Source organism: Halichondria panicea, chromosome 15, assembly GCF_963675165.1.
Source record: "Halichondria panicea chromosome 15, odHalPani1.1, whole genome shotgun sequence".
Classification (NCBI taxonomy): domain Eukaryota; kingdom Metazoa; phylum Porifera; class Demospongiae; order Suberitida; family Halichondriidae; genus Halichondria; species Halichondria panicea.
Window position 1 is genome coordinate 785,957 of NC_087391.1, and position 26,013 is coordinate 811,969.

Genomic DNA, 26,013 nt, shown 5'->3' on the forward strand with positions numbered 1-26,013 from the left:
GAGTTTATGATAATTATACTCTTGATATTATCTTAGACTAAGATGGGGCGTGCCCGCGCGCCGTCCACAAAGTTATTTTGATTTTATCTGTTGCCCATAAATTATCATGACAAGAATTTGTGAAAATAAACTCACTGATCACCCTCCATAGCTAGTTTTTAGCCATCGTTAATATAAATGTTCTCAAAGCACAATTTTAATTTATGGCATCATTACTGCACAAAATAGAGAAATAGACGTCTAGTTATGACACACTGCACTTGAAAAATCAATGAACGCATGATGATGGGAGGGGGTACATTGAGCAGCTATCTATCTATCTATCTATCTATCTGGTACGACCCAGCCACAGCTTCTCCCTGTCTTATAGAGCTCCTTGAGTGACTCTTGTAGCGTACCAGCTGCCTCCAACTCTTTGAACTTGTGATACAGCACCACAGCTGTACGAGCATCCTCGGCACTGTCGTGAGCACTCTCCTGTACTCGTAGGCCTATAGAGGGAGGGGGCGGGAGGTGGAGATGACTAGCATAATACAATTATAATGAAGTGTGCACAATTAATGAAGTAACAAACGCAAGCTTTAATTAGTACACTAATAACGAGTGTACTAATTAAAGCTTGCGTTTTGTTTCAAGCTGTTTTTTCCCATTAATAATGATATTGGTTGCTACTACTGTACAGCTACTTGAAATGTACTCCTATTCTAACCCACTCACCAGCATAGAACCAAGCAAGGAGCTTGAGTGAGATGTACCTCTGGTTGGGCAGGTGGAACAGCTCCACAGTGTCAATGACTTGCTCAGGGGGGACCTGCAGGAACAAACCAATGAATCACACAAAATGTTAAAAAAAACAGAGGATATTGTGAGCTAAACAAAATTGTAAGAACGAAATGAAACCCTGTTGATATTAATTCATAAGACATTTTAGAACCACCTGAAGATGTGAGCTACTTTCTTTCTGCTTTATAGTCAGATATATACGGCTTTAGAATTAAACATTTCACTAACCATGATATTGATGACTCTAAAGTCTTTCTTAAGTCCATGGCCGACAAATATCACCCCTCTGTTGATGAGGAAGAGAAGCTTGAGATAGCTGGCCTTGAGAGTGGTGAGGTGTTTAGAGCTCATCACAGCATCCAAGTCCTCCGGCTTGATACCAGAGAACCTCGTCACATAGTCCACCACCTGAACAGAGGAATCACTCACTCACTCACTCACTTACTATTAACCTCGATCCATAATGACATTATTACAAGCTATTTTTTGTTCTTCCCTGTATGCATGCCATGCATCAAATATAATTATAAAAAAAATGCAAATACGTAAGGTACACTACACGCATACGTGTGTAAATTCTCAGTGGACAATAGTACTGACTTGTTCTGAAGTGGCTATGTAGTCGTCAATGAAAGGGCTCCCCCCAGCTGTACCCTTCCTGTACAAATAAACAAAACAGAAATTTTAATATTATGGGTTTGCCCCCTAAACCAGTTTCTAAGTTATTCTTTGACAAACAAAATACAAGTATTATTGTGTACAATTTCGGACCGATCAAAAGCTTTGAGTTAAGCATGCCAAGCTACTGAATAGTTTTAAGCATTGGAATTAGACTCAATTTGGGCCCCTTCAAGTTAGTCACAATAGCTCACCCCCTAGTGACAGTGATCCTGGCCACACTGAGCTGACTGGGCTTGAGGGTGGTGTGTGTTCCGTCACTCTTGACCTCCGCCTCCTCCTGGTTTAAGGTCACGAACTCTGCATCCACGCCCACCACATCACCTTCCTCAGGAATCTCAGCCAATGAGAGTGGTGTGAACGTGACGGGGGATTGTACGGGGCGTGGTTGGTGCGTCTCCGCTAGCAACACTGAGGGCTCCAGTTGACACGAGACTGCAAAGGGGAGGAGAGAGTATGATTGAACTGCATGCTCTTGCAATCTTCAATCCATAAAATTAGTGTCAATATAAAAATGAACACAAGCATACGGTAGTAGATGGTTTACCCTCGGTATTGAATTCATCGCTGTACCCTCGCTGGGCGTAGATAAGAACACAGGGGGTGAGCCACTCAGTAGGGAAAACCCCTACTTCAGACTAGACGGAGAGACAGAGAAGCGTACATAACATAACATCATTGATGATCATTACCTCCTGGAGTGGAGTGATGTGGAAGTCGTTGAACAGGTACCACTGTTGCTTGTTCACCCCCTACACAGTCAAGCACATCAAAGCAATGCCAATACTACATCAAAGCAATCCTAACACCACATCAAAGCAATGTCAATACCACATCAAAGCAATGCCAATACCACATCAAAGCCATGTCAATACCACATCAAAGCAATGCTAATATCACATCAAAGATATCTGGGAGGGGATGCAGTTGAACAGCAATAAACTTACATGTAGTATCATTGATCCAAAATAAAAGTTTAGAAGTGGCCTTTCAAATTATGTTAAAATGCAAATTTTTGCCATAGTCATTTATCGTGGATCAGTTAGCACATTAAGCCCATGAATACACACACCTCTTTCCTGGAGTGGTAGTTGTCTCCCACGTTGATGTGTGCCACTAGATTACCAGAGGACTCCATCCACGGCTCCTTGACATGACTCACAGCCATGAGCAGCTGGTAGTCAGCACTGCTACCATCAATGGAAGGGGGTGGGCTGGAGGGTACTGGAGAGACACATGTAGGGTAAAATCACTTAGAAGAAAGACGGTATAACTACATGAAGACTATACCATCCTTTGACAACAGTACTACAAAATTAAATTAATACAACCACCCTCTTCTGGAGGCCCCTCCCTCACACACACAGAGCTACCACCCACCTTCCTCTGGAGGCCCCTCCCTCACACACACAGAGCTACCACCCACCTTCCTCTGGAGGCCCCTCCCTCACACACAGACTGCCATCTTCTGTCAGATTCAGTGTCATCTCCAGAGGGACCCATCTCCGCTGTCTGATTTCCCCCGACACTGGAGCTTGTTGTCGCTGCCAGAACTCTCGATCCTTGTCAGTTTCCACACGGCAGGTGAGGGCCAGCACATAGGGCAGTCCACACAGCTGCTTAGCCTGTGTCTAGGGAGCAACCATGAAGTGTAGCAATTAAAAGGCACGTATTATGGTTTAGCAGCAAGGTATATAATTGACGTTTATAAATGACGGGTACATGTACAATGTATAACAGGTTAAATTCAAGTTGCTCAAAAAGAGCTGTAGTGGTTAAGATTACTTTGAGGTTTCTGGTTTTTAAAGGTGAGGGTAGTGTTAAAGAAAGGGGGAGACAGAGGTGGGGTATACGTACAGGGATGAATAACTTAGTGCAGGTCCACTTACTGTTGACTTGTACTTGGCACACTGCCCACACCAGGCTGGCAGACGCTGCTCTCTACAGATACTCTGTTGGAGGATCTTCCCAAAACTCACTGATCCCTCAGAACTGACAGAGACAGTGGAATGTACTGGGGGGGGGGGGGGGGGGAGAGTACAGTGTTACAGTAATGATCTCCAACCGTGAATGGTGTCTCATCACACTATTACCAGTAGCAACTAGTTAGTTTTGTCCGTAATGCAGTGTACCTACGTACATGTAGAATTATACATGTACATATAGCTATCTAAAATCGGTACATGTCTGTACGTGAGTGCATGTATAAATACAGGAGCCCATCAATTCTCTTATTTATGGGCTCCTGACATAATATACCTACATGTATAACTACTAGAATAAATTGAAGACCTAAAATCGTGTAGAGAAGGACTCACCTGACTTAGCCTTGTGAGGGTAGAGGAGTGAGTGGAGTAGCTCTGTCCTCTTAATGGCCGACCTCCAACCACACCCACACTCAATACGAGTCTCCATCTCAGAGCCAAACAGTCGCTCAATCACCGAGACTTGTGTTGGATCGCCTGACACGTCTTTTGGTGCCTCCTTGAAGAGAAAACTGGGCTGACCGGTTTGAAAGGTTGGGCTAGTGAGGGTCGTAGCTATAGCGGAGAAACTGCCAGAGGCCCCCAGCTGTTGGGAATGAGTCTCCTGTGTATGAGAACAAAGGTCATCGATCTAAATAACACAAGCAGGTACATTGTACAATATTCCTCTAGTAACGAAAGGGGGATTCCCTTACAACAGTATAATGTACACTAGCTATATGTACATGTACACGTATACAGACAAGGATGCATGGACCCAACTGGTAAAGATCGCAAAGATTGAGCCCCGCCTCCAACTAGTTGGAGCATACAACCTACAATCTTGTTTGCGAACTTTTGTTATTTCAGTGCACATGCTCTTCCAACCCCATTTTTTCAGAAAATGTTTTTGCACTTGTTTGTAAACTTTTTTCACTGCATTATAAATGTGGAATTATATGATAGAAAGGCCGAGTTTTAGTTTTTCAATGGAGATCTTAATTAATGACGTTTTGTGTCTATTCTAATGACCGTTCCTTTTACGATTACCCATCTTATACACGTCCTTTTTGGTAGGTGATCTTTGGTAATTTACTCTATATACAGCATGGTTGTGTGTTGTGTGTTGTGGTTCACTTTCTGTTGCAGTACACATAATTATATCAATACACTCACTATATATAGCGAGTGCATTGATAAGTATTACAAAAACACTGTAACATTATATTTGTTATCTTTATGCATGAAACGAAAATAGAACCTTGATTATTATAGCATTATAAGTAAAAGAAGTACTTCCAGAGAAAACTGACAAAGAGCATCAGCTTGAAATAAGTGAGAGAATAGACACCACAAACAGCAGCTCAAGGGAGCACCACACAAAGCCAATGATGGAAAAAAGATGCAAGTATCAAGTGAGGTATTTCTATTCAAAAGGGGCATTTCTTGTTCTACTTTGGAGTACACTTATCAGTGCACTTCTGGGGTTTTATGCAACAGGTTTGGGACAAACTATCCTTTTAGGACTATTCCAACAGCAAGATTTGCCTATAGTATTCCTAGCACCGCCATTTTTAACCTTCTTTGCTATTCCACTGCTAGGATGGTTAGCAGATGCTAAGCTTGGAAACTACAGAGTCTTTAAATTTAACTGCTTCTTATTACTAACTGGAACAATCTTCTGCTCCATTCATACTCTCTACTTTCCCATGCTAAACTCTATTGCACTACGATACACAAGTGCTGTCATTGTAGTACTAGCATATGCAGTGGGTGCAGCAGTTATAGCAGTTTGCATAATGACAGCCTTGCAGCTTGGTTTAGATCAAATGCCAGACGCTTCATCCACAAACATTTCAAGTTTCATCAGTTGGTTTGGGTTTTCAATCACTTTTGGGTCCTGGATTTCTAACTGGGTATCGAATACATTCGTTTATTGCGTGCCGAAAATCGACGATAGTTTGAAAATGCAACTGTTCAGCCTATTTCCAGTGATATGCATGGTAATTATCTGCTCTTCAATGTTTTTGTTAGCCTCAAAATGGCTAATTATAGAACCAAAGTCACCTAAAGCACTCAAAACCATCTATCAAGTTCTCAAGTTTGCAGCCAAGCACAAGGCTCCTATTTATCGCAGTGCTCTCACATACTGGGAGGAAGACGTACCCTCTAGACTAGACCTTGGGAAAACAAAATATGGTGGACCATTTTCTACAGAGCAAGTTCAAGATGTGAAAACTTTCCTAAGAATACTTGTGATGTCTCTCCCAATATTCGTCATTTTAACAGCGTGTGGGAATATACTAGTCAATTTCGTGGCTATTGATCAAGTGGTAATATTTGATGCAGTTCATCATCTTAACCCTAACATTACCAATTGTACATCTAGTATCATTTACAATTTTAGTTGCAACTTTTGGTGGAGTGGTATTGTTACAACAGTTGTCTATGAGTTTATATTGTATCCATTCGTAAGAAACAAAGTACCCAGCTCTATCCGGCGAATTGGAGGTGCGGCTCTATTTTACCTGCTACTGAATATTCTAAATTTGGCTATGCAATTTGTTTTGTATGTATGGGCATCAGTACTTTTCATGGGGGCTGTCAGTGGCTTTTTATCTGTACTGTTAATAAACGGGATAATATAATTTGTGTGTGCCCAGTCACCGTACAACATGCGAGGACTTCTGACTGGCTACATGATTTTTATTTTGCTTATCTCAACATCTTTGAACTTGATAATGGAATTTTTACCTTTCTTGATCTATGTACATTTGCAAAACTACATCATCCCTTCAATATCAACTGCACTGAGTGTGATTGGATTGGTCCTGTACTGCCTCCTAGCTCGCTGGTACAAGAGGAGAGTTAGAGACGAGGACTACAATGCACACAGAGTGGTGGAGGAGGTCTACGATCGATACCTCTCTCATGTACACACATGCAATTAAGAACAACCGTGTACCTTTAGTCAACTTAGTAGTCTATACGTCCATAACATACACACTAGTCCAAGCTTAAACATTATTTTAGTTTCATTGTTTCAATGGCTATTTTGGTAAAGAACCTACAACACAAACAAATTACATGATTGAGAGTCACTAAGTACATCCATATAACATACATACCACATGCACATAATCACAGCTAACTTAACATTTATGAGTGCTATTGTGTTGTTCATATTTAAAATGGTAACTTGTTTGTAACATCGGGCAATTGGTACCTTACAGTGTAACATACATGTTTGTTTCGGTGGTTAGGGAATTGGACAGTCTCGGTTTGTGCAGCATCAACTATATAGTCTCATGAATCAGCCGCACCTCTCAGGGAGGAACGTCTGAGTAAGTATGATAAAAGAGAAGAAGAAAGGTGGACGAAATAAATGAATTGGAAGAAAAACGAAGAAAGGCAGACCAGGAGCATGAGTACTGTACATTTAATAATAATGTTTTTAAGGTAACTATAATTATTGCTGAGAAAAGTACACCATTAAAGATTTTTGTACATCTTTGCCACTATTAGCTATGTTGAAGACGAAGGTAAGCTGGGGCTGTTTAGAGTATAGAGTCAGTTTTATCTTGTATCCAATCATCACGAATGTCTCACGGCAGTCTTCGCATATGTTATGGAGAACACAACAAGCAGCAATTAAGCAAGGTACGTCACTGATTTAACCATCATTTCTCTTTAGGGGACATAACACGGGCTTTGCTTAGCCTGTAGTTAAAGAGTTTCTGCTCAGCTGTCAATGATCCATGATCAATGAAAGCCTTTAGCAACCATGGGTGGAGAGGGTACGCAGGATCACCAAGCACCAACAGTGGAACAGCTTGTCTTGTGTCTTGGGTGAGATCCAGAGGGGGGCTTTTTGCTGTTTTCAACCCAACCCTACTATTAGACTATATAGTTGAGCCTCGATTATCCGAACCTCGATCATCCGAACCCTCGATTATCCGAATTGTAGATACAGCATTTTTAATGATACTCATACTCATAGTAACCTCCACTCGTGCATGCGCAGGTAGGCGTATAGTCCCATGTGCGTTGTGGTATCCGAATATTTCAGCCATCCGGATAAGATGAGGACACCAGGTGTTCGGATAATCGAGGCTCAACAGTACTGTGCTAATGATCAGATAAAGGGTATTGTCGATCTTCCAACAATTGAGGCACATATAATGTACACTAGCTGTATACATGTACAGACAAGGCATGCATGCATGCCTATTTTTGAAGATCAATCGAGCATTTATATTTTAGATGCAATAGCTTTGTACAAAAACAGCTTTTTACACTTTTAATGTCGCTATACTACATGCAACTATGTAACTCATTAGGAATACAGCAATTTGTTGTCTTGTACATGCAGTAACTGAACTCACTTGAGAGACTTGCTGTAGCACGAATCGTGTCCAGCTTTGTATGAGCTTGGAGAGGTCTACCTTCTTGGAGAGTTGCTCATCCCCCCAGTTCAACAACAGACCAAGCCCTGAGGCCTCTCTCAGCGTACGAAACGCTCGTAGGAAGTTACTAGCCTGACAGCTGCGGCCATCGGAGCGATCAAGCATCCTGAAGAGGAACCCAAGCTCACAGGAGAGGCAGAACTCTTTAGCACAGAGGTGGCTCTGCATGGCCGCACGAACGGGATCCAAGAAGTAGAGCACCTGCACGTTGAAGAGGAGGCACATGACACAACACATTCAATTCTGCCTGCCTGCTACGTACTACAATGACAACGCATAATGATTGAAAAACAATACCGCAATAATGTACTGTACAATTTGTATACATGTATAATTATAGGCATGATGTCTGCACTGCATGCAGTGATGAGAGGGAGGTCACATGCATGTACTGACCTGGAGCATGGAGTTACAGTAGGCATTTGGAATATGGATCTCAAGGCCAGCAAAGTTTGTCCTGTTGTAGTGCTTGAAATCAAACATCTCAATACCTGCATGGTGGTACACGAACATGTACGTAACTATACATGGGTACTAAAATACTGTAACATTATACATAGACTATTTTGATTAACACTTGTCTTTATACACTGCTTACTATACATCATGCTTCCTCTCCTCTCTGAAAAACCAACAACTTACCAAGCTTTGAATATTTGATCTCCACTTGTCGATAAGGCTTTGGCACCAATGTCAGTGGATTATTCTCTGAGAAAAAAGAGAGTAATAATTACTGAGACCTAATTACCAGCAGGGACATACCCCTCATCATAGGGGACTCCGGTACACTCTCTGAGCGATCTTTCTCGAGGTCATAGGGCACCTGGTTGCGGAGGATATGGGATGGTTTAGGGGCGTGGCCTATGAACTGCTGCATCTTCATGTTCTTGAGCACCTCAGGGTCAATGGGCGGAGCTTGTCGTCTCTTGAACCTCGAGTTCTTGGGTGGCCAATTGGAGAGCAGTTGACCACTACTGACAGGGGGGAGAGTATAAGTTGGTACAGTGAAGTCTACATGCATGTATAGATGTGTACATGGTCACACTGTAAGTATGACACCCTCTAATCTGTAATACAGCAAGGTAATTAATGGGCCCCAAAAAAGAGTTCTGGAGCCATTGAGTAAACGGGGGGGGGGGGGGGGGGGGTGAGGGTGTAGTCTTTCAACACACATTACTCGCATAACTAAGCATCACATTGATCAAATTTCAACAATTTCATGACTTTATGAACGCTTTGAAAGAGACATTTCGCGAACATTTTGTTGGGGTCATATCTTTTTCAGCCTTGCAAGGCCCATGGGCTATAATAATGGTATTTGGCCGAAATTGCTAATTAATTCTGTCATCTCCCGTTTTTTTGAGCTGTATTTAGTTGTTTAAGTAGTTGGTACTCTTCTCTTGTTTTCGTATATTTATAGCATGCACGTGCATTAAATATTGCTAGTACTCGTTACGCATTCATATTGTATAATTAATATGGAGCTGTAGAAAAAACTTCTTATACACTTACTTCTGAGCTGCCAGAGGTGTTGGAATGACAGAGAGGGGGGCAGAGTCTGGATCATTATCGTCCCAGCTGATGTAGGGCAGCTCCTCCGTTGTCTCGCTCGGCAGCACGGTCGGCTGAGTGGTGTAGGGGTTAAACACCACCTCCTCGTGATCCGCCCACACATGCACAGCTCCACACGAGTCACCGAGCGCCACACAGTGACAGGACGGACCTACGTCCACTGCACAAGCCATGGCACCCTCGGTATCCATTGAGAGTTGGTGCACCACCATTGTGGAGGGGGTGACTAACCCACGGAGGTCCAAGAGTTGAAATTCTCCCATTTGTGAGAGCACGAGTACAGTGGAGTTTAGAGCAGGGACGGCTTTGATGAGGAACGGCTGGAGCATGACAACATCACACGGTGGGAGTGGCCTGTTGGCACGGAGATCAAACACTTTAAGCCGACAGTCGATGAGTAACTGACCAAATCTGCCCAAGAGAGATGTTAGAAGCATAATGGTAAAAAATTACAGAATATGTACATGTAGTTACGGCGAATTAAAAGAATTTCGTTGACTCCCATCCACCAGAATGCACGTATCGTTATTTTCATTCCCATTCCTGGCCACTCACCGTTGAGTTAGTCCACAGGTGACGAGGTACGGGCCCACGACGTCCATATCACACATCCCAGCAGAGTGGGCGGAGTAACTGTGAGCCGGGCGGAGGGTGTGGGGGTCCAACAAGTGCACCTTCCCTGTCACGTCTCCACTGCACACGTAGTACTCGGAGGACTTGAGCAGACACACACCGGCACCAGTGGTCACCTGACACAGTGTGTGTGCGTGGCAAGAACAAATATTAGAAATACCGGTAGGATTCCTTTGCAATGAAGTCCATGTGTACCCCGTATTCATAAGGCTCCGGAATAATACGCTTGCAAGATTACGTAAACACATTTTAAAAATGTGCGGGCGAAATCCAGGTAGTGCATATTTTAGAATGGTGCCTTAGAATACTTTCAGTGAAAACAGTGAAAAGTCTGAAAATTGTATACACCTACACATACGTACATGTACATGTATATAATATAAAGTTTTTACAACCTCACACCTCTCTAGTTATTTTCGCTCGAGACAGGTTCACGGTGGTGATCTTGTTGCCTTGACAACCAACCAGGAGGGAGCTTTCGTCCAGACACAGCGTAGTGTTCATATCCATCAGAGCATTCTCGTCCTGCATAGTGAAGCGAGGGTGACCTGTACGGGAGGTCAATCGCAGCTCATCACTCGATACACTGACAATGCCACTCGGAGTGGACTGCAGCTGTCGTATATCACTGTGGTGTGCTTGGAACGCTGTGTACTTCTCCAGCGAGGGACCATAGAAAGAAGTCACATGACCCTGCAGGAATGGAGACATTAATTAAACAATACACGTACGGAGAAGAGAATTTGAACAAGTTTGCGTACTCCATAAGTGCCAGCCCAGAGCAAGTCTTCTTGCAGATCAAAGGCGACTGTAGAGATGCCATACTGCTCTCCCTGGTACACAGACGATAGTTTGAGCTCCTGGTACTGTCCAATGTCTTCATGATACTCGTATCCATTGAACTCCATCTTTCTTGGCCATGTGTGCACACTGCACTGTGAGCGAATTTGACGTCATTTGTTTACATCCAAGTTTGCTCGAGCCCCACCCTTCTTTTACTCCAATAAAGGCACACTCGCACATGGTGACGTTGAAGTGTCGAAGACAAACGTTGCTAGAGCGTTCTTCTTAACCTTAACCTTAAACCAAAATGCTGTAGAGGCGCTAAAGAAGCTGCGAGTGAAAGGTCCAATCAAACATGAGCCTTAATTGCGGTGTAACGCAAGCGTCTGGTGGAGACAGCCAGCCCAACTCTCCTACAGACATGGTGAGTGTGCAGGGCTAGGGAGTATAAACTCACAGTACATTTTATTACTACGTGCCTGCAGGTGTCCAGCATGACTCAGAGTCAAATGAAGAATTTTCTGACCCTCAAAAACAAGATTATTCGAACAGAGTAAGTTGTGTCTTACGCAAATCTCATAATAATTATACGTACTGTACCCATCCACTCCAGTGACCTCATTAAACGTCATAAAGATGTGCTGAGTCAGCTAACGGAAACGCAGACTCGACTGGTTTCCACGGAGAAGGGAGCGAGGGGGCTCAAGGCTGAGCTCCACGTGCTACATCAGGTGAGAGTATGCCCCTTAAATTTACTCCCTTACTTAGAGTACATAGCAACAAAGATCACCTCATGAGTAATGTTAGGAGCCAATGTACTTAGCAGCAGTGAAACTAAAACCATGCAAACCAACAGTGTTCCCCCACCTCCTTGTTGTGCTTGTAACATCGTGTTGCTCCACTACATGTACAATAGTATCATTATTTGATTCTTAATGTTTCCTAGGAGAAGAGAAAGCTGGTTGCGTCACTAACGATGTTACGTGAGGAGGTGGCCAGCCTGGGAGATAGTAAGAGAGAGGAAGAGCAGCTAGTTCAACAGCTCAAGGCGAAGCTCGATATTCTGGAGAGGAAGAACAAACAGTACGAGAAGAAAGCGGGAAATGCTCAGGGACTCTTAGACGAGTAAGTGTGTGTGTGGAGGGGTGAAGCTTGTCAGTGTGTGTGAAGGGGTGGAGCTTGTCAGTGTGTGTGTGTGTGTGTGTGTGTGTGGGGGGGGGGTGGAGTAGAGCTTGTGTACGTGTATGTGTACATGTACTTGTTATTTATAAATTATGTGTGCATGTATTTGATTTGCTTGTGCGTGCAAGAGGCTAGGTAAAGAGTTACGTTGTTCTTGTTTCTGTGCAGGAAGGAGAAATGGAAGAATATGTATCAGAAACTGAAGAGGGAACATAAATCTTACAGTAAGGTTTATTATAGATCTATGTACTACACTTGTCCTGTGACTCTATTTTTTGTCCCCACAGGAAGCCGTACCAACTCTCGCAAGAACAGTCCAATGTGTCCCCTCGTTAGTCCACCATACTTATCGTCCTCCGAGGAACTGACTCCGCCCACTCCATCACCCCCAATCACTTTTACTGTCGAGGAAACCAAGAAAAAAACTGTTGTGCGTGAAGAATTGTTTGTGAATGAATCTAGATGCCTTGGTGTCGAATACTCTCTTGAGGATTATATGGTACCCATTCAAATGGAGCATTCCCCAGAAGACGCTACAGAGGCAACAAAGAAGAAGTGTGCTATACTGAAAATGCCTGAGTTCTTACTACCGCCTGAAAAAATGCCACAACCGGAAGTTAATACAGAGAAAGCAAACGTCGATTCTTTTAATGGTGATATACATGTAAATTCCCCAGAAGACGCTACAGAGGCAACAAAGAACAAGTGTGCTATACTGAACATGCCTGAGTTCTTACTACCGCCTAAAAAAATGTCGCAACCAGAAGTTAATACAGAGAAAGCAAACGTCGATTCTTTTGATGATGATATGGTACCAAAGCATTCCCCAGAAGACGCTATAGAGGCTACAAAGAACAAGTGTGCTCTGAACATGCCTGAGTTCTTACTACCGCCTAAAAAAATTTTGCAATTGGAAGTTAATACTGAAAAAGCAAACGTCAATTCTTTTGTGCAAGATGAACTTGTTTCAGCTAAGGATATCACGGACCATGCTCCAATACACGTCCAAGACGTGATGGTCGCCAAGCGTCTTGAAGTCACTGATCCAGAACATTCGATCACATGTCCTCATATATGCGAACGTCTAAGGAGTCCCACTGTAGCCCCTCCCCTTTCTCTGTCAAACCAGTTATTTGGTGACAGTGACTCGGACAATGCTCTGAGTGTGTCTGATGACTCAAGCGACGATGAACGCGATGACCTGGCCGAAATGTTGGAATCTAAAACCACCACCCCCAAAGACAACGATATAACGAACAAACCTGCAAGCTCGATAAACAAGAAAAATTTTGCGAATATCACTACAGTAGGGTCAGCTGCTGATGATGAAGTATCGACTTCACCAATGGAGGATTGCAATATTAGCATTAGTGAGACTAATGTCAATTCCATTATTACTAGCGAGGTTATAGTTGCAGAGGAGGAACAGATGGCAACTGGGCACGTTAGCTCTATGACTGAGGGATCTAATTTTATCGTGCCGTGCGTGGAGGTGGAGTCTGTTGCCGCGGATACACTCAGCAGCGAAGACGAAATGGATGTTAGTTTCAACGAAGGCTCTGTATTTGTCCTCTCTCCCCTGCCACAATCTCCTATCGATATGGACGCCCACGACCGCTCACTGGACACGCCCATTTCTCCACTCCCTATATCCCCTACGAATGAACTCCCTCTCTCTCCCCTACCACAATCTCCTGTCCAATCACATGACGACGATGAGGACATGACTCTCTCCCCTCTGCCACCGTCTCCTATCCAATCACACAACGACAATGAGGACATGACTCTTTCCCCTCTGCCACCGTCTCCAATTAATTTCCGCTTGCATTCTGGCGTCATTTCTCCATTACCTAATTCACCTGTCTCCGCTCCAGGGTCAAAGGTTATTACTCCACTACCAGCTTCTCCTGTTTCCGTGCGGCGACTGACCAATTTAGCACCTCTCAATTTTGCTGACACTGCACCCTGTGGAGTACAAGCCCCCACACCTTGTAACGTTGTGGTCATGGTAACTAGTCAGAGTGAGGAGTACAGAGAGACCACACCCACCAGAAGCGAGCTAGTACTATCAGATGGAAGCCCGTTCTCTCCACCTCCACTCTTTATAGATTCAACAAAGTATTGTGAACTGGTCAGCTCTTACTGTGAAGAAACTCAGAACGCAGCGAAAGCCACGGTAACAGTAGATACACTGGACTTGAGTGCCTCAGGAGATGTTGATAATGGCGGATACTCTAGCGACTCAGATAAGGTATGGACTAGTGTGAGCGTTGTGATATCTGTACGCTGGTCTTTTCACCTCACTTGAAATGTCATTTTAAGAGCAAGAAGCTGCCGCTTCTACTAACTGACTAATTGACCTCAACTATAGAACTGCTGTCCTTGTGTGCACTGTAGTACAGTTTCTGGGTTTGTTCTAATAAGGTTTGCATTTTCAAGTGAGGTGAAGGTTGTAATTTAATTAATGGTTAATTAAAGCTTTAGTTTCAGGTTTGTTGTACATGTACATGTACATGTACATGTATGTACATGTACATGTATGTAGTACAGGATGATTGTGACCTGTGCATGCATGTGCTTGGTTCATGATGTCATGCTGTTCCATCCTTTCCCGTACAGGTTCCCTTTATTGGACCTGTGCTGCCTCCAGCCCACCCTCTGAACAACATACCCATTGCCCCGCCCATTGACACACCTTTTTCAATAGACTCACAAAACTATTCTACTCTAACTGTTCCTACGGCTACTTCGATTCCACTAAATGACAAATACAAGTTGGACCACTCCACGAGATCCTCCACGAGATCAGCTACTAACAATCAGAACTCCACAAACAAACAGCTGCCCGGTGGTAATACGAAAAAAAAGAAGGGGAAAATTAACCCATTCCAAAAACCAGTGCCTAAAAACAACAGCAACAGCACGAGTTTTGATGACCTACTCCAGTCCTTCCGGCAGACATCACAGGTCACAAACCCTGCACCTCGTGTGGTTAGCAACACACAACAGACATCACAGGTCAAGAACCCTACACCTCGTGTAGTTAGTAACATGCGCCAGCCATCACAGGTCACAAACCCTGCACCTCCTGCAGCTAGCAACACTCACCAGCACACTCTGAAACAAGATCGAAGAATCTCTGCCTCTGTTGAAGTGCCTCCCAGTAGTAAGAGACCTCGACTCACTTCCTCCACTTCCTCCACCTCCTCCACTGTCAGCAGCACTCCTCTACTCTGCTCACAGCTACCACGGGCCACACCTGTACAAGCGTTACCAGGATACCAAGGGGATTCCCCTACGGACACGGCTACTTCAAAGGGGACTTTCCCTCCTTGCTATCGACTGAGATCGAGAAAAGTGGACTTTTTCGAGACGGTGAAGCGAAGAAAAAAGTCGAGCAGCTGCAGCGATGACAGCCTCTCCAATGAGACACCTGTGCGCGAGGTGAGTGGCTATTATTAGAGCTATTGTATGTACATGTAAGCATGCCATTTGTTGTGAAGATTTTGGCAGCACTATAGAAGCCCAGCCTCTGTTTATATCATAATTATAATTATACGTACATGTATAGTACTAGTTAGAGTAGCGGAAGTGACCTACTGTGTCATTGTATTAATTAAACCACTGCTTTTTATTGATTTATTTCAGGGTAATAGTGACTCTATCAGTGTGCCCCAGGGTATCCATGGCGACGCTATCCTCTCCGATGGTGAACTTAGCGAAAGTGAAGAGGAAAAAAGCAACCAAAAACCACCCCCTGTATCCATGATAACCAGAAAGAGACGTCATACGGACGGTGCTACTGGACAGGAGGAGGACCAGACACCCTCCAGCTCACCGCTGCAACTGCTAGCTCCTCCCACACTCCTACAATCAGACCTCTCTCACGTCAACTGTGGGTACGGGAAGAAAGAAACTGAAGTGTCTCAAACTAAGGCTGCAACCCAGACTCAGAGTGTTGATGATATATTCAGTACCAATCTTCCACTACTGGGGCAGTCAAAGTTGTCCCTGGCCACACCCACTGTCACGCCCATTCAACATAGTGGTCTGTCGATAGTCCAGCAACAACTTCCTGTGTGGCTGAACTGTCCCCTCCCACTTCCTGACTGGTTGGTGGCGGCGATGGTGGGCTTACCGGGGTTGATGAACAAGAGTCATGCCAATGTGGTCAATACTCCAAATGTGGGAGGGAAGAAGAAGAAGAAGCGTACATTTGTTGGTGAGTAGGCATGTGTTCTACAACTAGCTGTATGTTAGCACGCCTACATGGATTACCGTATTACGAATATTTTGCGGGTGAAAAACCTTTACGAATGAGCCAAATCAGCAGAAAATTTGACCCTTTGCGATCTAACTATTGTGTTCTGGCAAGGATCGTGTGTATTTACTAGCAATAATTTAGGTTTTGCGGATTTTATTGTTGCGAATTGATCGACCATCACAAAGTTCGCAAATGTTTGATGCTCGCAAAACATTCTAGTAATACGGTATGCAGTGTATATATGCGTACCGTACATGCACCTAGCTCTACTGTACCGTATTAGCTAGAAATGTCTATAGCCCAAAAAGTGAGTAAACGTGAAATATTATCTGCAAATGCTTATTAACCACGCCTAATTTAACAGTTGAAAGTTCAATTTGCAGAAATATTATCCACAGAAGGTATTTTTACAGCTATTCGAATAATTTTTGGGCTGCAAAAATTTCTAGCTATACTGTATTATGTTGGTGAGTGAGTGTTCTCTGTGAATATACCAGACTAGTACATGTAGCTGATCGAGTCTATTGTATAACTGTATGTAACTATGCTAACACAGCAGAGGAGGTACGACACGCATGCCTCGATTAGACTAATTACCTCTGCAATAACCTTGAGCGTGGGCGTAACTACGCCTTGATTATACGCCCACGCTCAATGTTATTGCAGAGGCAATTAGTCTAATCGAGGCACGCGTGTCGTACCTCCTCTGCTAACACAGTGTACCATTGTAGCACTGTATTATTATTATGTGTACAGTGAGTGGTGTGATACAGTGATGACGTGCTGTGCTTGTTTCTCTTTCGTGTAGTTAAGGATCCCATACAGAGACAGAGCAGCCAAAAACCTTCTGCTTGTGAGCCACTCATACATACTTTATTATAGTGTATGCAACTGTCTTTGTGTCCCACTATCCCGGCCCACTCTTCCCCCTGTTTCTTCTCCAACTGTCTCCCCACTTTCTATCAAACATGATACACCACGTACTTAGCAGAGTACTGAATAGATGTACAATAATGTGCTTGTTCTTGATATTTGGCGAAGTTTGCACACTATCTGTTCACCTTCGTATATATACATACTGGAATTCATGTGTATAAGTACTTCATTCTGCACTGTACAGTGTGTATGATTATAAGATCACTGCTGTGTGTCCCCTGCAGTCATTCTGGCTAATCTAGAGCGTCTGGTGTTGGGTCAGATCTACCTGTCCGCCATTATCCCCATGCTCTCTGATCTCAAGCACATCTCCTCATCCTCCGTCCTCATCAAAGCAATCATCGAGGTGTGTACAATAAGTACATGTAAGGAGACATAGCGTTGAATAGAGCATCTTTGAACAGCCATAACTTTAGCTTCGTTGGTCCAATAACGTTAATTTTTGAAGCTTAGAGAGAGTCCATTCAGATGATGTGTTAGAAATGTTGGCCCTGTTTTTAATGTTCCAAATCTTTTCAAGATTTGAGCATACAATCTAAACCTTCTAAGCTTTCAGAAAATCAATCAGAACTCTAGTTACAGTAGGTACAGAGCCGGCTATAATGCAACACATGTGTGAACAGTATCTGCCTAAATTCTCTCATTGTAGACCAGAATTCATTTTTGAATCTTAACTTCACATTATACATGTACACTCCTCCTCCAGTTTCTCCTCCACCATTACATGCCGTCAGTCGACGTAGTGGTAAAGCTGTACCACGACCAGTGTGACTCAGTCCGTACCTCCCCCCACGATTGTCAACCCCTCAACCCTTCATTCCCACCCGCCCTCCTCAAGCCAGAGTGTCAGCTGTTAGCTCTCTTTGTTCACTTGCCACGTATGAACAGCAATATGGCCACCTTCTTGTCTGAGCTGAGCACTGCATTATACCAGACCATTGTGACTCCTGGAATGAAATTTCATCAATTGGCAGCTGCCGTGTAAGTGCCGTAAAGTCAAAAAGAATTCCCCTTTTTTCCCTAGCCCCAGTGTTATGTGAGTACAATTTTTACAATGCTACTTTATATTATTAGTCAGTATAATTTATTTTGAAGGTCAAAAAACTTGAATCCATTTCTTTAGACTACTGTGGCTCCATTTTCTTTTCATTCGTACAGTCGATTGTTCACTGGAGTGTGTCGTCTCCAAGGTGACTCAGAGAGGGTGCTATTCATGTGCTTTGATCTAGTGAGGAAGCCCCTCCTTGTTAACGAGCTACTCGTCATCTCTGGAGTGGCAAGCGTTTGGCCACTGCCGTTAGCACGATACTCAGGACTGATAGTTCAATCTGATGGAATACCCGAGGTGAAGGAGCTTGAGAAGCAGACCCTGTGTTTCACCCTGGAGACAGTCATCATGACCATGGTTAAAGAGAAGGCCTCTAAACTCAACTCTTCAGTGAGTCTTGTTTCATAAAAATTATGTATCCTTCTATGCTCATTAAAACAGTGTGTAACTACGCACATGTTCTATTACACGATTGCACTGTTGTACTGTACATGTACTCGTACTAAAGTGTCTGCAAGAAACTGCCTTGTATAGAATGTCTACAGTATGCCTTTACCCTCCTCATCCCGCCCACATGCACACAGCTCTCCCCTCACATGCACACTCTGTGTGGGTGGGTCCACGTGAGTGACAACACTGTTAACCTCCTCACTGAGAAACTACTGCACATGCTCAATACTAGCTCTGCCGTGTACATCGACCAACCTCCCCCGCCCCCATCACCATGGAGACGGCCTCGGCCAAGTGTTCAAGCATTCCATATTGTTCACAGCCTCCGACTACTCTCATACTCTCGAGGATGGGTGTGGACTAACGACACTCTCATTAGAGCTCATCTTTGGCCGATTCTTAAGAAGTGGAATAGCAGCGAGGGGTCAGAGGTCAAGGACGCAGCTGCAGTGTGCGTTGTACGCCTCATTGGTGAGTGCATCTCATGTGAACCAGTAGCTAAGACTTCAGAATTTATGTCCCCTAATCCTGACCTACATTGTATGTGTACTACATTTCCTTGTTGAAAGTCTGTTGCTTGTATTCAGTTTACTATTGTGTATCCACTGAGTCCCTTATACAGTTAGATCCTTCATGTACATGTAGTTGTTGAAAGTCTGTTGCTTGTATTCAGTTTACCCCCTCCACACTTCATTACTGTATCAACTGAGTCCCTTATACAATGCAGTTGTAAGTTGATGGGTTGTTTTCTACATGAACTGTTCATTTGGTGTGATTGAGTGTCTGGCCGTTATATGTATTTGGCTTTTCTTTAGCATTACATGTAAGAGAGGTTCCACTGTAGTTGCCAGGATATCTAGCCCCCCCCCCCCACACACACACACACACACACACACACACACGCACACACGTGGATAATCCCCACAAGTACATATACTCATGGTAATAAACTGTGAGCTGGCTACTTATTATGCTAGGCTATAGTTATAGTCACTTTCAATTTCTCTAAAAATCTGCAGGCTTTGTGTCGTCTCAAGGTGTGACAGCTGACCCTCTCTCCTCGTCCATATTACAGCTGCAACGAGTTCTGATTGCCCTACTCACAAAGTCCACTCCGGGAGGCTTCTCCGCTCTGCAGCTGGCTGCCGTAGACTCTTTGCTTGAACTTTGCCCCCCGGCTCACCCCCGAGCTGCCGAGGCAGTGGGTGTGGTCAGGGTGTGGCTGAATGGTCTGTGTAAACATGCAGTGAACAGTTTAGCGAAAGAGTTCAATGAACGATTATTAGTCTATCGTGTTGGCTCATGATTTTTTTTATTTTTATGATTGTGCTTCCTTTTGTTTGATTCTCTGTACCATAATTGTATTTTGCTTTTCCTCTGACTGGACTAAATGCAGACACAGTTAGTAATTCTCATGCGTGAAACCACATGTACATGGCATGTCCGATAGTAATGAGCATGCGTGAAACCACGTGGCATGTCTGTTATTAATGAGCATGCGTGAAACCACATGGCATGTCGTGTGTGTGTACGTGTGAGGTGTCTGGACAAGAAATAACAATTATGCGTGTGTTGGCTCTAGTAAGTGGGGGGAAGGACAGCTGCTATAACATGATGAAGTGTGTGGCCGCTGGCCATGAAATTGTAGCTCTAGCCAATTTACAACCAGAGCAAGAACTTGGAGGTAGAGATAATTGGCGTATAATTCGCACATGTTTTGAGAATATTTACTTTAAGATGAGTTGGATATGACAATTGGCGTATAATTCGTACATGTTTTGAGAATATTTACTGAGTTGGATAGTTTGACAATTGGCGTATAATTTGCACATGTTTTGAGAATATTTACTTACAGATGAGTTGGATAGTTTCATGTTCCAGACTGTCGGGCACGAGGGCGTGTCACTCATAGCCGAGGCCATGGGGATTCCCCTGTACAGGACATTTACGAAGGGAAAGTCCCTAACAAGAGAGCTAGTGTACACGCCCACTAATGGCGATGAAGTGGAGGAATTGTACGAGCTGCTTGTGAGGGTGTGTGAAGAGTGTGGAGGTGTGGAGGGTGTATCGAGTGGAGCTATACTCTCAGACTACCAACGACTACGTGTGGAGAATGTGTGAGCTTTGTATCATAATTGTAATGATGAGATTGACAGCTAGCACTGCAGGTATGTGTGCTAATAGGCAACAAGCCATGCAGAGCTTTGGTCTCTAATAGCAGTTGCATGTTTTAACTTGTCCTGGCTTAGCACAATTGAAGTGTATGGTATCGTGCTAATAAAATAATTATGATTGATCTGGAGAGCCAATTTTCAGTTTACTGTATCATGACTGTCTATCTCATCACACCAGGTGCTCTCGTCTAGGTCTGGTGAGCCTCTCCTACCTGTGGCGTAGGAACCAGGAGCAGCTGCTCAGGGAGATGATTGATAACGGCGTGCAGGCTATAGTCATCAAGGTAGCCTCTATGGGTGAGGGAATATTGGTCTCAAAGTCAACCCATTCTTTTAAATTCACTTACAATTTGTATTAGGATTGTATCCAGACAAGCATCTTGGGCGGACCATTAAAGACTTGTACTCTGACCTTTGTGAGCTGGTATGTCTCGTATACGGTATGGTTGGCATGTTGTTTTGGCATTAAACAATGTTATAACAAATGTCAATCATGTAGGCCGATTTACTTATTCATTACCATACAAGCGATATCTGTACGTACCAATTATAATAACTATATATCTATTATGAGGTCGAGTGCACAGAACCGTCGCTATGGGGTCAACGTGTGTGGGGAGGGAGGAGAGTACGAGACATTCACTCTGGACTGCCCCCTCTACAAGAAGAGAATTAATTTGTGAGAGAGCCCCCTAATAATTAACTACTAAATCTCCATGCTTGTCGGTGATACCTGGGTTGTTGTGGGCAGGAGTTTTCACATTCGTCTATTAGCATAGACATTACAAAGTCACCCAGAGTAGGAATGTTAATTTGCTTCAAAGGAAACGTATTCCATCCTTAAATCAAATTAGTCACTGTGTATGCATTATGCTGTCACGACTAAATAGTTTCACACAGTACAAAGCCAAAGCAACCCTCTAAGAGATACGTGGTACTACTAACCATGTGTCACTAAAGCCATATTGCATACAGGTTGGCTTCTGAGGTGGTAGTCACGACCTCTGACCCCTACGCTCCAGTGGGCTACCTCAAACTAACACAGCTGGCTCTTGAGACCAAAGAGCACACAGTGAGTGTAACCACAGCGTGATGCCTACTTGCATAATATGAGACTGTATATTTATTATTTTTCATCTCTAGCCATTTTCTCTGACATCTTCCACCAAGGTCAGTCACATGATCTACGATACCGTCACATGACCTTACGGCCCCATGTGCTCTACAGATGTGCCTAGCGTCCCCCCCTCTTCCGTCTCTGAGTCTGAGTGGGGAGCGACAATCACAATGTGTGTAGAGTACAACTCATTAGAACTAGCACTCTGTGTACACATCATAGTAGTAGTCTGTATCGATCATGTTACATCACTGTATCAGTATGTAATTGGCCAGTGCATACCCTACAAGAATATAATTAGCTAACATCGTTATTATTATATATTCATCTGGTGTTGTAGTGTAATGTGAGTAGACACATTTTTTGGCTGTTATTATGTTAATGACAATTGCTAAATGTGCACACAGGTCTCCAGGATGGTTGTCGTGTCTGGCTGGCCTTGGATGGTGACCCCTGTGAACCCTCGACTGCCGTCCAATCTGAACGTCTGTTTGAGGGGGCGTGCTCACGACTGTGTGCATGTGGGTGTGAGTGGCGTGATGCTGTGCTTGTGTACCTCTACTTGTCTGAGATGACCGACTACCCATGTGTCAACAGTGTGTACAAGCGGCACTTCAGTAGCGAACCACCTGCAAGGTGTGTGTGTGTGATGTGTGAGGGTGTGAGGGCAAGTAGAGCCAGAGACAAATCATGCGAACAAAATTAATATCTACTTCATATTTTAATACATTGATAATGGCCAACTTCTGTAGGGTGTGTGTTTCCTCGTCCCTGCCTGAGGGTGTTCTGGTGAGGCTAGAGGTGGTGGTGTGGAGGTGTGATAGTGGGCGGAGCTCCATGCATGTACAGTCTCACTCAGAGTGGGCCCCCGCTAATATTGGCCCATACAGTCAGTCCTACACAGTGAGTATGCAGGGTCTGCCCACACTTGTCATCTCTCGGGGTTTAGAACCACCACTCTTAACGACCAATTTGACTACTAGTCGTGCTATTTGCTAAATTGCTATAATTATATTGTCAGCTAGAAAGTAGCTACCAAGCCCTGCTGCACAGTACATTACATGTACTTTTTATGTTCCTCTTTTTCTATGCTGTAGGTTTCCGATGTTGTATTTGGTGCTGGACAGATTGGATTAGAGCCCTCGTCTATGACATTGGCCCCGCCCCTTTCTCAGGCCACCCTCTCTCTGACTCATGTGCAGAGCGTCCTGGAGTCATGTGACTCTCACCTAACCTCGGCACTGTGTGGGATGTGCTATTATACAAGCCACGAGGCCAGATGGAGTGCAAGGCAATCATGGCGGGAGGTATGTGGTGTGGGCGTGTCTAGTCATGAGGGTATGTGGTGTGTGCACGTCTAGTCTGTGTGGGGTATGTGGTGTGGGCGTGTCTAGTCTGTGTGGGGTATGTGGTGTGGGTGTGTGGGGTGTGTATTGGTAGTGTGTGGATTATTGCTAGGATTCTGTTATTATTCTTCCAATTGTTGCAATTATATTTTGTATTTGATGTCTCCCTCTCCTGACTACCTCTTTATATGATATGCTTGTTATTGCGTGTGTACGTGAAGCTATGTGTGCCGTGTATTTATGTGTTTTCGTTTTGGAATGAGTTCCCTAATTTGTTGACAGTAATCCAAGCTCTCTTCCATGGAAATAAATTATGACAACATCATGTATGATCCTGGATGTCACCACCATCAGTTGTACTGAGTGTGTACTGTACACTTGATTGAATAGTATGTTGGAATGTGATGACTTATTTAAATATTGTATGGCTGTGTGTGAGAAACATGATTGGATTGCCCTATGATTAGTATATGATCAATTATGTTTGTTGGTCATAATAGTTCCTGTAGCGTGAACACAATTTGTCTGATATGTTAGACAAATTTAGACAAGGGTCTTCTAGTATTGTATTGTACACACTGGCTGTTTCTATAATTGGTTGTGCCTCTCCCTAATATATTGCCCTTTGTTTGATTTTGCTTGCCATGCAATAAACTTTATGACTTCTTAGAATGTCTTTGAATCAATTTGTAGGATTGCTCAGGTGATCCCACATCTTCTCAATGTACCACATAATGCACTTCAAGGTGTTTGGTGGATTACCCACATGTACATGTGGCATGTTTCCTCATACCAAACACTAGTTTATAATTATAATGCTTCCCCCCCCACCCTCCAGGCCTCCAGAGTTCTTGGCATGTCTCCCGACTGTCCCCTACTCTTCTTGCACGTACTAGACCTGCCCAGGGGGTCCTGTGTCGAGTGGCACTTTGTAGCTGTCAAGACCCCCTCCCGAGTCACATGTAAGTGGAAATGCACATGTGTACGTATGAGAAACAATTTCTTGTGTGGCTTTGCTTGTTTGAATTTGGGTGCTTTTCATCTCCTTATGATTTCTGATTAGCATACCTGATATGTTAATGTTGTTGCTGGCTTGTGAGGGTTCTGTGTAAATGCGTACAAGCCAAAGAGACTGTATTGTCAGTGCAATAAACCCCCTACCACTGTTACCTTGATCACCTGAGTGCTGATTGTGGGCACTGATAGTGCGTGTGTCGTGTGGTCATTTGATAACTTGATCCTAAGTGACTCAAATTAGGGTCATCCAATTACAAAATTGAGCTGTATTCAGGTAGCTCTTTGGAAGCCTGTCAGCTGTGCCTTCGAACTATTTATTGTTGCCAACGGGTGGGGTGGCAGTGAGTAGTGTCACCTTTATGTCCTAAGTGCACCAATAACTATACAATTAGCTCCATTATCGTTGCCAGGTAGGTACATAGTTTAGGTCATGTTTCTGTCATTGTTCTTGCCATGGTAATGCCCTTCTATATATGTACCTATTCACAGATAGCTGCTCAAAGGTCAGTGGTGAGGTCATGGGAGGTGATGCCACCATCAGGTCAGCTGTGGACAAAGACAGGAAGGTTGGCTGCTGGACACTAACCACCAACATTGGTAACCACATCTCCCCTCATACACTTTGCTGTGTGTTATTGACCACATACTACCTACCTAAGGGATATTCTTTTGAGATCATAATTTTATGGAAGATTACATTTGAGCATGGATCCAGCAGATTGAATTACCATTTCCAAGGAAGATTACATTTCAATGAGTTCCTGTGTACATTATTAACTTTTGCTGGCAATGAACATAATTTCCACAGAACTGTTTGTCCCACTGGATAAGGTTTTGAAATGCTGCCTGAGTCACATGCAAGCACAGCTGATTAAGTGTCAACTGTCTCTCTCTGAACTGTCCTACCTCCGTGTCTGCCTACCACAGTATGCATTGTCAGCAACTTGTGTGCCAGGTACATACATGTACTTATACATTCCATACACGATGCATACGTGTCCCTAAACCAATCAAATTAGTCAGTGAATGTAAATTTTTTCCCAACGACCACTTGTTTTTCATACGTGTGGTGTCTAATTTGATTAGTTTCATTTATACTTGAGATTCACTGCTGGGTATATTGAGCGCAATGTCACGCAGTGTTTTTTTTCTAATTGTGCAGAGATCAGCAAGCTGTGCAGTGGCTGTGTTGGAGGAGGGGAAATTCCCTTGTCGGTGGTGACCACTCAAGGCTACTTGGGACATAACAATCAGCTGTTTGTACAAGCTTGTAAATTTCATGTTATGGTTTAGTTTGATACGTTCTCTTGTGCATTATTATTTGGACACACGTGTTCTTGAAAGTTTGGAACCAGTTTATGATCTATTTGGCTTAAAGTATGCAAACTTGTTTCCAGGTGTTTGCTAGTACTTAGTTTGGTACGTTCTTTTGTGCATTATTATTTGGACACATGTTCTTGTTATGGAAAGTTTGAAATCAGTTTACGATATAATTATTTGGCCTAACTTGTTTCCAGGTGTTTGCTGGTACTTAGTTTGGTACATTATTATTTGGACACGTTTATGGAACCAGTTTACTTTTTGGCTTCAAGTTTGCAAA

General features: G+C 43.6%; 3 protein-coding genes across 4 annotated transcripts; 2 read left to right on the top strand and 1 right to left on the bottom strand.

The window, feature by feature from the left end:
• Positions 1-176: 176 nt before the first annotated feature.
• On the bottom strand, positions 177-11,043 carry LOC135349148 (PAN2-PAN3 deadenylation complex catalytic subunit PAN2-like). Of its 2 annotated transcripts, none has more exons than XM_064547641.1 (19): positions 10,858-11,043; positions 10,499-10,789; positions 10,019-10,212; positions 9,404-9,874; positions 8,654-8,862; positions 8,534-8,599; positions 8,288-8,382; positions 7,811-8,092; positions 3,780-4,050; positions 3,351-3,475; positions 2,888-3,092; positions 2,534-2,685; positions 2,154-2,213; positions 2,009-2,099; positions 1,656-1,896; positions 1,384-1,441; positions 1,012-1,191; positions 718-811; positions 177-491 (listed from the first exon to the last, which is right to left on the bottom strand). In XM_064547641.1, the coding sequence occupies exons 1-19, from the start codon at positions 11,002-11,004 to the stop codon at positions 325-327; spliced, it is 3,399 nt and encodes a 1,132-aa protein (XP_064403711.1). In that variant the 5' UTR covers positions 11,005-11,043; the 3' UTR covers positions 177-324. The 2 variants fall into 2 exon arrangements, with proteins under 2 accessions (XP_064403711.1, XP_064403710.1); XM_064547640.1 differs by having other exon boundaries at positions 8,654-8,865.
• Positions 11,044-11,086: 43 nt separating this feature from the next.
• Positions 11,087-20,140, top strand: LOC135349147 (mucin-4-like). Its single transcript, XM_064547639.1, has 14 exons — positions 11,087-11,303; positions 11,365-11,432; positions 11,493-11,610; positions 11,826-12,004; positions 12,230-12,285; positions 12,349-14,312; positions 14,681-15,505; positions 15,710-16,283; positions 17,134-17,178; positions 17,486-17,607; positions 17,968-18,242; positions 18,420-18,699; positions 18,894-19,230; positions 19,779-20,140. The coding sequence occupies exons 1-14, from the start codon at positions 11,235-11,237 to the stop codon at positions 20,063-20,065; spliced, it is 5,199 nt and encodes a 1,732-aa protein (XP_064403709.1). The 5' UTR covers positions 11,087-11,234; the 3' UTR covers positions 20,066-20,140.
• A 113-nt stretch (positions 20,141-20,253) lies between these two features.
• LOC135349151 (uncharacterized) lies at positions 20,254-25,909 on the top strand. The gene is made up of 15 exons (XM_064547643.1): positions 20,254-20,443; positions 20,615-20,876; positions 21,112-21,230; positions 21,293-21,357; positions 21,521-21,612; positions 21,909-22,005; positions 22,077-22,103; positions 22,162-22,222; positions 22,458-22,686; positions 22,803-22,953; positions 23,148-23,357; positions 24,235-24,358; positions 24,903-25,010; positions 25,222-25,368; positions 25,576-25,909. Exons 1-15 carry the CDS (start codon positions 20,275-20,277, stop codon positions 25,704-25,706), a joined length of 1,992 nt encoding a protein of 663 aa, XP_064403713.1. The 5' UTR covers positions 20,254-20,274; the 3' UTR covers positions 25,707-25,909.
• The last annotated feature ends 104 nt before the right edge of the window (positions 25,910-26,013 follow it).

Coding starts and splice junctions, on each gene's coding strand:
- LOC135349148 (XM_064547640.1), bottom strand. CDS start 11,004: ATGGAGTTCAATGGATACGAGTATCATGAAGACATTGGACAGTACCAG. Junction 8,093..8,287: donor ACTGTAACTCCATGCTCCAG/GTCAGTACATGC, acceptor TTCAACGTGCAG/GTGCTCTACTTCTTGGATCC. Junction 3,476..3,779: donor CCCTCACAAGGCTAAGTCAG/GTGAGTCCTTCT, acceptor CCCCCCCCCCAG/TACATTCCACTGTCTCTGTC.
- LOC135349147 (XM_064547639.1), top strand. CDS start 11,235: ATGAGCCTTAATTGCGGTGTAACGCAAGCGTCTGGTGGAGACAGCCAG. Junction 11,304..11,364: donor CCAACTCTCCTACAGACATG/GTGAGTGTGCAG, acceptor ACGTGCCTGCAG/GTGTCCAGCATGACTCAGAG. Junction 11,611..11,825: donor AGCTCCACGTGCTACATCAG/GTGAGAGTATGC, acceptor AATGTTTCCTAG/GAGAAGAGAAAGCTGGTTGC.
- LOC135349151 (XM_064547643.1), top strand. CDS start 20,275: ATGTCGTGTGTGTGTACGTGTGAGGTGTCTGGACAAGAAATAACAATT. Junction 21,613..21,908: donor TACAAGAAGAGAATTAATTT/GTGAGAGAGCCC, acceptor TATTGCATACAG/GTTGGCTTCTGAGGTGGTAG. Junction 22,687..22,802: donor AGTAGCGAACCACCTGCAAG/GTGTGTGTGTGT, acceptor CAACTTCTGTAG/GGTGTGTGTTTCCTCGTCCC.